An 11,034-nucleotide genomic window follows, 5' to 3' on the forward strand; every position below is an offset into this window, starting at 1 on the left:
CTCCGCCTTCCTCTCGGGAAGGGGGGGGGTGCTTCCATGTGACCTGGATAACATGGTTCACGTGTATGTGTGTGTTTGTGTGTGTATGTGTGCTTGTGTGTCCATCCACTCTTTGCATGGTCCCTCCGGGACATGGAGATGTACATATGTGCAATCAGGCGGCTTGATGAACCATGCAGATAAATAAATAAATATTAGTGCTGTCAAGCGATTAAAATATTTAATATTAAAATATTTAATATTAATTTCATAGTTAACTCGCGATTAATCGCAATTTTTTTTCTATTCTAAATATCCCTTGATTTCGTGCCACTAGCCTTTTACTGAGATCAGAGAGTGTTGAGAAGGACAGTAATAAAATATATTTGGTAAGATGGATATAAGAAGAGAGACCCGCAGTGAATTCAACCCGGTGCATGACAGTGGTGGGCCTACCGTAAAACTTCAATAGCCCACGCTTTTATTGTTTCAATCACTGAACTTTCAAACAAAACTCTTGCTCAGCAAAGATGGGAAATACTATCACATTTATTATTTAAACCAGTATGAATATTCCTACCGTACGTTGGCTTATACTCATTAACAGGCTATCGAATAACGCCTACACACACACACACACACACACACACACACACACACACACACACACACACACACACACACACACACACACGGTGGTAACCTGGGAATTGGTGGGCCGTTATCGTTTCGGGGCTGTCGGGCTGAGTACTGCGGGATAACAATATTGCGTTTATAAAAGTTCCTTGTAGCGCCGTCCGGCAGCCTGAGCTGTCGGCTCAGGCTGCAGAGAGAGGGAGAAGAAATATATATATATATATATATATATATATATATATATATATATTATAACCCAATTCCTAATTGACTTTTATTAGTTCATATCATTTATTTTTTAAATAGATGCCGTTTACCCTTTTCCTTCCGTTCACTCTGCACCCTGAACAACATACTTGTTGTGGTAACATGCAAACTATTTGGCTTTCCAGACATCCTACCAGCTGCAGGTGTAGTCCAACGCGACTGGTTATTTTATAGATATAAAGCATCTGCTACATTATTTATAGATCTGTACGTCAATTGCCGTCAAACTCCCACTTGTGTACCAAAGCATTCTTTGTAAGTACTGAACACGGAGCATCGTACTTTAACAGCACTTGAGTAACTAAACTTACTGCCTTTTATACACTGACACGATTGAAAACTGTTTTTCACTATCTATATATTGATGTGATACACCTACACACGCATTATACCATCTCTACCACTAATAACCACATTTATGCATCCAGTTTATGACGTCTTATTTCTTTTATTAGTCGTAAAAAAAACATTTACATCTACACAAGCTTGCTAGGGATGCAGGAGGGAGGGATGGGGAGAGAGAGGGAGAGAGAGAGGGAGAAGGCAGAGAGAGGGTGGGAGGGAGACCGAGAGAGAGGGATAAGGGAGAGAGAGGGAGAGAGACAAAGAGGGAGAGAGGGGTAAGGATGGGTAGAGGGAGAAAGAGGCAATGAGAATAGAGCGATAGAGAGTGATAGAGGGAGGAGGAGAGAGAGAGAGCTGTGAATGTAACTGTCCATATGTCTCTGGCGATGACGCTCATGCAGAGGTGTGAGTGTGAGATCGCTCGCGCTTGTGTGTGTGTGTGTGTGTGTGTGTGTGTGTGTGTGAGTGTGTGTGTGAGTGTGGGCGGCAGGGTTATGGGGGTTATGCTGATGAGTCAGTGGAGATAGATACAGAGTGGGAGTGCGGGTATGTCACAGAGTTCTTGAGTAACATCTACCTATATAACTGGGTCCTGATGAAGGCGTGAGCCCCTCACAGCCCTGAATGGTGAGTTGTTCAAGCAGTGTTTTGTTTGTGACCTCACAGCCGTGTGCATGAGAGTCTGTTTATATGCATGAGCGGCGTATGTAGCCATCAGGGAGCATCTTCATCTGGTCAGACTGAGCTGAGCCCGGCGGCACATTGGGTACGCTTTACCGAAAAGGGTGTGTGTGTGTGTGTATGTGTGTGTGTGGGGGGGGGGGGTAGTATACATTACTGAGGGAAGAGGGGGGCATCGGCAACGGGGCTTTTGAAAATCAACCAAGAGCAAAATATTGTTTGCGGACTGCCAAGCGAAATTAATCTCCCTACTCCATGAAAAACTTTAATCGGATTAAACGTTTTCGTGGCCGAGCGAATCCCGTCTCCTGTCTCCCCTCTCCCCTCTCCCCTCTCCCCTCTCCCCTCTCCCCTCTCCCCTCTCCCCGCTCCCCTCTCCCCTTCCCTGGTCTCCCTCTCACAAGCCGGGACTCGGGGATCCCCCCCCTCCCCCTCCTCCCCCTCCTCCCCCTTCTCCCCCACCCCACCCCGTCCCGCTCTGCACTCTCAATCCTGCGCCAACATTGTGCCAAACAATGATTACAGAGTGTAATCACGCGCTTCCCGCTCTTCTGAATGGCCGTCTTTCACGGGTAATCAAGTGCGACAGTGTAAGCGGGGCACGCGCCACTCGGTATCCAGAGATTATTTTTAGTTTCTTCACCTCGACGGGTCGTCGTCGACAACGACAACGTGTCCTCGGCAGAAAGAATGAACAGCGCCTCCGGAACGGCACGTATCTTAGGACACGTGTGTAGAAAAATACAATAAACCCAAATCATACAATCAAGTATAACATCCTCGCTCCTTTTCACGTGTCGGTAACGCGTGTGCATGGGTGTGTGTGTGTGGGGCGTCCCGCCGTCACTGATACTGACTGACTCCTCTTCCACTCCCAGGTCGTCCCGCAACCCGCCAGCCACCATGTCGTACGGCTCCATCGACGAAGGCTCCTTCGGGCCCCGGAACCCCTTCGGAGGCCCCAGCAGTCAGGGCTACCGACCCGTGGGTAAAGACGGCAACATTCATCCATTCACACAGCGTGACGGCCTCCTCACCCGCTCCCTCCCTGAGCTGCTCCACACTCCCTCACAGACCCAGCGGCGCAGCGTTGACTCTGATTCCCCGTTGTTAAGGAAGAAGTGCACGCTCTGACGGGCAGGCCGGTTTGGTGTTGAGAAAGTTTCCCCGATCCCCCTCCTGTGTGTGTTTGCACCCTCTTGACCCCTTGGGGAGAGCAATCTGGCAGCGCAGTCCTCTGGAACGAGCGTGTGTGTGACTCTGTCTTTCTGTTTGGACTTTATGTGTGTTTATGTGTGTGTGCGTGTGTGTGTGTGTGTGTGTGTGTGTGTGTGTGTGTGTGTGTGTGTGTGTGTGTGTGTGTGTGTGTGTGTGTGTGTGTGTGTGTGTGTGTGTGTTTTTGTGTGTGTGTGTGTGTGTGTGTGTGTGTGTGTGTGTGTTTGTGTGTGTGTGTGTGTATGTGTGTGTGTGTGTGTGTGTGTGTGTGTGTGTGTGTGTGTGTGTGTGTGTGTGTGTGTGTGTGTGTGTGTGTGTGTGTGTGTCTGTGTGTGTGTGTGTGTGTGAAGTTTTTTTTTGTATTTGTGTGTGTGTGTGTGTCTGCATTTGTTGTGTGTTTGTGAATGAATGTGTGTGCGTGTGAATGTGTGTGTGTGTGGGCATTTGTGTGGGTCTGTCTGACTGTCTGTGTATGTGTTCTGGGGATGCAGAAAGCCTCTTGTTTTGTGACCATAAGTGCGTCACTATTCAACAGGAATACATGATCTATACAATACAATAAACACTTGTCCAATGGCCTCAAAACTACAATGAAAAAATCTGAAAATTGAAAGACACAGAGAGAGGATAGTAGGCAGAATATGATTAGGACATTACATGCCATATTTTCTCTCTTAATATCTTCCTGTTCATGTGTTTTGCATTCATTGAATCATATTCAAGACGTACTCCCCACGCTGATGGGATCTGGCACTCGGGGGGAGTTAACTGACACAAGAAATTATGTCACATTTCACATGCACAGCGGAGAGGGGGGGGAAACGCCACGTTCAACACACACAGCGTCACAGCACAGCTTTGTGGCCCCGCTCCCACATACAGTGAACTCACTGCCTTCACTCAAGCTGACAGTCAGCCCGTCTTCCTCTCTCTCATTGTCACCCCCTGTCTCTCTATCTCACTCCCTCAGTCTCTGTCGTTGACTGTCTCTCTCTCTCTCTCTCTCTCTCTCTCTCTCTCTCTCTCTCTCTCTCTCTCTCTCTCTCTCTCTCTCTCTCTCTCTCTCTCTCTCTCCCTCTCTCTCTCAGATTGGGAGCCGCAGTCATGGGAAAGGGGTTCTTTGATCAAATTGATGTCTTGGTTTATTGGTGCAGTGCGTGTGTGCATTTGAATCTGTGAGTGAGATTGTGTGTGTGTGTGTATGTGTGTGTGTGCGTGTGTGTGTGTGTGTGTGTGTGTGTGTGTGTGTGTGTGTGTGTGTGTGTGTGTGTAATGTGTGTGTGTTTGAATATGTGTGTTGGTGTGGATGAGTGTTTGTGTCTGTCGGTGTATTTGCACGCCTGTGTTTACATGTGCATGTGTAATGTGTATATTTGTGTGCGTGTGCGCGCCTGTGTATGAAAGCGTGAAGCCTGTCAGATTTGCTGCGAGGGGCTGTCTGTGTAGCGATGCCCGTTCAGTGGAGGGAGCTCAGGAAATGATCAAAGCCCAGGTTAAGTCCCTAACAGAGCCGCCACTCAAACTAATCTCCCGCCTCCTTTACTGCGCCGAAAACTGTCAACCTCCATCAGTAACTCCGCCTCTCTCTCGTCTGGAGAATTAACGCTGTTAAATACTGAAATATGAATATTTATATGCATATCCTGTGTGTTTGCTGCAGTGCTTTAGTTTATTTTGCCGTCATTTTCGCTTTTGAAAAGTGAAAAGTTAAACTACATTTTTTTTGGCTTCTATTTTTAAAACTAATTCATTACAATATCCATTTAGAAAATGGTAATTACAAACATATCAATGCATTTTTTCCATACAAAAGCCCTGTGGTGAGCAAAGTTAACCTCTTTATTTAGCTGCTCTCTTGGGAAGAGTAGGAGGATAGGACTGAGCACGGAGATGTTGGCAATAATTATTCCGGGGTGTGCGTGTCTCTAGGATGACGTGCAGGGTAGTGTCTGAGTGGGAGAGCTTGTATTGTCATCCTCTGAGATATCTTCAGAACTGTTCAGTACGCTGTATGGATCAGCCTCTTCCGGTGGGAACAAAATAAGGTGTTGTCTTACGGAAACAGCAGTCAGACTTTACCATACTCTGTTCATCTGTGTTCTGAACAACTCTGTAAAAGAGCAGAAAAGAGGAATATTTGGAAACTAACCAATCAAAGAAATGTCCCCCCCCCTCTTGGCCCCCTCCCTCCCTACATCTCTCTGCCATTGAACACAAGTGCTGCGATCATAAACCTTTGATTGACAGGCAAGAAGGACTCCTTGAACTGATCAGGAAAGAGATGCCCTGATTTGGGGCGGTTTGGAATCGAAATGGTCTCATACAGAGGCAGGATTAGTAAACCCCAGAACAGATATTCTCACAGACCATTTCACAAACTAATAGCTCATTTCTAACCAAATAATAGCTCTGACATCTTACCTACAGCCACTTTAAGTCTTCTTGCTCTTTGCACTATGAATAGAGCTCAACAATGAAATACTCTGTTGTTGTTGTTGTTGTTGTTGTTGTTGTTTTTGTTGTTGTTGTTATGTCAGCTGTTACAACTCCTTTACCTTAACCTATGTATACTGCTTGCCTTGGCTTCTAGATTTTTGGTGCAGGTGAAAAGGATGCATTTTGTGTATTTCTATGAAAGAACACAAACTGCATTAGTACACAATACAAGGACAGGAACACACATATGTATATATAATATCTATATATATTTACATTTATAAATACATTATCCATTGGAAAAAAAACGTGACACGTAAACATTTGGATCTATAATAGCTGCCTTGCCTGATCATAGTCCTTAACAGTTCCCAATGTCAACTGTCACCTCATGCCCCCCCCCCCCCCCCCCCCCCCCATTCTCGATATAGCAGAGATCTAACCAATCCTGACCACGGATCGCGTTTACCATTTATCTTCCTTTAGTTTGCCTGCGATTGTGTCCCACCCTGATCGAGTCACCGCAGTGGCACTAATCACGGGTAGAGGCGGTGATTTGGTTAGAGACATGGGGGAGGTTGAGGCTATCGACTGTGACCAGGGATGAGGGCAGCTGATGGGCACTGAGTGGCCAAACTAGGGCTGGGGCTCGAATGCCACGCATGGATCAATGGGCCAAGCAGGACTGGATCAATCCACAGAGCTCTGGAGTCAAACCGATAGTGACCAGGGCATGTAGCACTGTCTGCCTGCCTGTCTAAGATAAGCCACTGAGTGATGTACGTGATCTCCTGGCATCCTGTCTGCACCCCAGCCAGCATGCCATTAGTAATCACTTCATGGTTTGACCAAACATCAACAAAAAAATGCTCCCGTGTTGAAACAAATCATAATCGCTCCATCTGCCAGACATGCATCTGTTTTGTCTTTGGAGTGGTAAATGGACAGGTCGGATTTGCATCAGAGCGTTTGCGTCAATGATTCTCAAATAGTTATTGGGTATTTCTGGCGAGCCGTTTTGAGGGAGAGATCCACCTACTTGTACAGAACAATAAAAATCTCGTGACAGCCTCTTTACGCACTTGGCAATGAATCAGCAGCAACAAGTGATGCATAACTCCCTGTTTTTCACCTGATGCATCACTGACTGAATTATCTTTATTTAGACCCTCATTTCGTGAAACTTTAATTAGCAGCATCAAACAAACATTTGAATGGGGATTCTGGGCAGAAAAAGCCTTCAAACAACAAACTTAGCCGGAAGGCTTCCGGAGACGTGCCTTATGAAATCATTTCACTTTTCGGGTGGGAATCACACTGTTTACAGCTGTTTTTCGTTGGCTGAGCCGGCTCATTGTCAGGCGCGACATTTTCTTTTGGCAACATTTTCTATCTCACCAATTGCGCACAGCTCACTCACAGCATTTCGCAATGAGCGCCGTGTGGAAAAATGGTGTGTTACATTAAACTCCAGGGAAAATTGCTGCTTCTAAATTGCCCTGGATGCGTCCGAAGCCCGTCGAAATACGAGCAAGTATTACCGGGGAAAATAACTTAATGGAGATTCTACCTTTCCGGCGTGCGGCTGCTCTTCAGCTGCCAGGGATGTGATAGTACGGCAGACAGAGGAGAACGCCCCCAGACGCATCAGTCGTGGGGAATGCGGGGGAAAACAGAAGTGGTGCGGGCCTCCGCTCCGTAAAAATACACACACGCATGTGTGTTTGTGCGTGCGGGAATGCATTGTGTATGCATGCGTGTGTGCGTTTTTTGTCCGTAATTATGCGTCTGCCGGTAATTGCGTGCATGTGCGTGCCTGTGTAGTCTTAATGATCAAACACTACAGGCACATTTCTTCAATGGAATATGTACACTCAAGGGTCGTCATAACAATTATATCTATTATTACACAGTGTCTTCATCTCCGTGGTGTGTTTCACACTGGCAGTACACTGCCCCTCGTGCTCAACATATGTGCAATCTTCTCAAGCACGACCCCTTGGAATTTAGCCTGCTGTTCCTTTTTTCCTCGCCTTTTTCTCCCTCCCACTTCAAGACGACGACGTGGCCACTGCCCGTGAGGAAATTGCGACGGAAGTTCCTGATTAAGTTGCTCTCTGATTTGAGAGTATAATTGAACAGAGATGCTGAAAGCCCATTTTTGAGGAACCAACAAGCTTGTTGTCGGTGGGGGCCAAGCTGTTACACCCTCCCTGCTGGGTTGTGGGCACGGCTCTCATTACAACAGGGAAGACCATGGCCACGTAGAATCCCTTGTTCAGCACTTATGAAGGGAGAAGAGAAAAAAAAAATCTGAATTCTGGGAGCACCACAGTTGTGGAGATTCGACAACAAGTATTAGAAAAGAACAGCTAACTGATTTTCCTACTTACCCTTTGACTTTTTTAGCTGGGACCATGTTTTGTTTTCTTCTCAGTTTAGCTTTTGAAACACACCCAGCCCTTTAGGCATTCACAGCGGCTCGCCAGTGTCATGCCAGTTCATTGGACCCCCACTCGGGCCAGGACAACCTTGTGGGGACTCAGGGGCACAAAAGTAATCATTATATCAGGCACACTGCTAAACGTGCAGCAGAGTGAGGATGACAGAGAGAGAGGGGGGGAGGGGGGGAGAAAAAAGAGGGAAATAGAGCCAGAGGGCGACGGGGCGAAAGAGAGGATTGGAGGGAGGGAGACAGAGGGATGGAAAATTGAGAAAGAGAACAGAAGAGAAATTAGACCTTTTTTTTTTCTTCATGATGACCAGCCTTTTTAAAATTGATGAAGCTGAAAAAGTATACCTGACAATGAGAATGATGAACAGGGAGCGAAGCATTGATGCGTGTGTGTGTGAGATTATTATTTAAATGTTGACACTAATGCTGACATATATGCAATAGGCTATTGTTTGCTGAGACACAGTCTGGGTACTTGATGCTTTAATTATTCTGAAGAAAGAAGCAAATTCCAAAAAAAGCACAGTTTATAATGTGGTGGAGAAAAGATTATCCCCCATTTTGGAGTCAAATGAAAATAAGAGTCCTGTCAATTCACCCACCTAGGACATGGGGCTCTTTTAGGGTATGGGAATCAAACCAACAACCTGGCTAATGTCTGAAACGCTAGGGGCCTTTTGTAAGACAGTATACAAACACAGTGACAACTCACACATGCACACACTCTCTCCCTTCTACATGCAGGCGAAACATGTTCCATAGATAGATCCTATAATGAATGTCAAAGTCAATGGCATCAATCACAGTAAATGAGAAGGCTGGGGAGCGTACGTGTCAAAGGTGGCAGTGTGGAGATAACATTTAAAAGGTACTAAAGGTCATTCAATTGAGAAATTACCCATTGACTAATGTATCACAATCTTGTAATGCCACACGTTTCGCTGCATGCAATCATTTTATTACTTGGACGATTTGTCAATGCAGCTCTGTGAATCAAGCTAATGACAATTGATACAGACCACGTCCCTTCCAACGGCTCGCGGTTCTGCCCACCTCATAAACATCCCTCGTTGGATTCCCCCTCCCCGAAATCGCTTGTTTCTCTGCTCCTCTTCGTGTAAGTCTGTCTTCTGTCAACTCTCTGTCTGTCTCTCTGTCCGTCCGTCCGTCCGTCCGTCCGTCCGTCCGTCCGTCCGTCCGTCCGTCCGTCCGTCCGTCCGTCCGTCCGTCCGTCCGTCCGTCCGTCCGTCCGTCCGTCCGTCCGTCCGTCTCTCTCTCTCTCTCTCTCTCTCTCTCTCTCTCTCTCTCTCTCTCTCTCTCTCTCTCTCTCTCTCTAGCACTTGTTTCCTTTCTCTCTCTCCCCATTGCTGTTGTTGCAAATATCATTTGGACCTTCTCGGGCCACCGGTCAGAGTCGATTGGATTCAATTGGGGGGTGGTTTGTGTGGGTTAGGCTGACCAGTGTCCACGTGCCTGCTCATGTGTTTTTAAGCGTGTTCACACACCACAGGGTACGGGCTGGGACCTTTTTATGACAAAGGCCATCTCGGTGGGCTGTAATGCCTCCTGGACCATTAAACCCCTAAATGTCGGCGAAACGTGACTGCATGAACATGTTTGGTTTGACCGGTGGACGGAAGGGGAGGGAGTGTGTGTGTGTGTGTGTGTGTGTGTGTGTGTGTGTGTGTGTGTGTGTGTGTGTGTGTGTGTGTGTGTGTGTGTGTGTGTGTGTGTGTGTGTGTGTGTGTGTGTGTGTGTGTGTGTGTGTGTGTGTGTGTGTGTGTGTGTGTGTGTGTTTCTCCTCATCTTCCTCCTCTCCTTCCTCCTGTTTCCCCTCCTTCTTTCTCTCTCCTCAATCTCATGTCCCCCCTCATCTTTCCATCTCTCCATCCTGCCCCCTTCCCCTTCTCATCCTTTCTTCATAAGCTCCCTGCTCCTGGAATCCTTCTACCGTCTAGATGACGAACAACTACCCCACTCCCTCAAACCCCCACATTTCATTAAAGTTCAGCAAGAGTTTCCTAACTGATGATCGCATTTTGATAAAGTTACTTTAATTATTATGACTATCTTTTTAATGTGAACACACTGCACTGTGTTGAATTAAAAACACACTGTGTCATTCTCCTGTCTCTCCGTGCTGGAGGACCCCTGGCAACTCCCCCTCTGTGAGGTGCTGTCGCGCTCTACTGATCTGTGAACCATGGAAGACTTGCTGCTGATGTCTCTCTCTCGCTCTCTGTCCTTCTCTCTCTCTCTCTCTCTCTCTCTCTCTCTCTCTCTCTCTCTCTCTCTCTCTCTCTCTCTCTCTCTCTCTCTCTTTCTCTCGCTCTCTGTCCTTCTGTCCAGTGTTGTTTTTGGCAGGCATTTTAGATTTAGTTTTAGTCTTAGTCTTTTTGACGAAATGCTTCTTAGTTTTAGTCCCATTTTAGTCATTTCTATCTTTGAAAGTTTTAGTCTAGTTTTAGTCTGACGAAAACTCAAAAGGTTTTAGTCTAGTTTTAGTCCGACGAAAACTCGTCCACCAGCCTCTCTCTGTAGTGTATGAGTGTGTGTGTGCCGTGTGCGTGCAGGCGCAGCTGCGCGCGAGCACACGAGCCAGTGGTGGAAGGGTCTCACGTGACGCGTTTTATCCAATCAGGTTGCTTGGATGCTCCCATTGAAACCCATTCTATTCTACGTGAACCACCTACATGTAAGCCGCTAGAAGCAGTTAAAATCGGAGCGGACTGGAGCGGAGTGAAATCCCCGCTCCGGCCTTTGAATTTAAAACCGCTCTGCGCTCCAACCCGCTCCAACGTATTTCTTCCGCTCCGCTCCACCACCCGCTCCACGCTCCGCTCCGCTCACATGCTCTCACTAACAATTTAGTCTCGTCTAGTTCTCGTCTGACGAAAATGTCTACATTTTTCGTCACATTTTAGTCTTTATATGGCTTTGGTGACGTTCGTCTTAGTCTCATTTTCGTCATGGAAAAAAGGGGTCTGACGACGTCATTTTCGTTTTCGTCTTGCCTGACG

The 11,034-nt window shown here is 46.8% G+C and overlaps 1 protein-coding gene across 1 annotated transcript in view; it reads left to right on the forward strand.

The window, feature by feature from the left end:
- Positions 1 to 11,034, forward strand: part of tsnare1 (T-SNARE Domain Containing 1) — a 70,114-nt gene that overhangs the window by 12,164 nt on the left and 46,916 nt on the right. Inside the window, exon 2 of the mRNA XM_056602495.1 lies at positions 2,787 to 2,896. Coding sequence (XP_056458470.1) covers positions 2,812 to 2,896 — 85 coding nt within the window. The 5' untranslated portion in view covers positions 2,787 to 2,811. The remainder of the gene's footprint in view (positions 1 to 2,786; positions 2,897 to 11,034) is intronic.

Source organism: Gadus chalcogrammus, chromosome 11, assembly GCF_026213295.1.
Source record: "Gadus chalcogrammus isolate NIFS_2021 chromosome 11, NIFS_Gcha_1.0, whole genome shotgun sequence".
NCBI lineage: Eukaryota > Metazoa > Chordata > Actinopteri > Gadiformes > Gadidae > Gadus > Gadus chalcogrammus.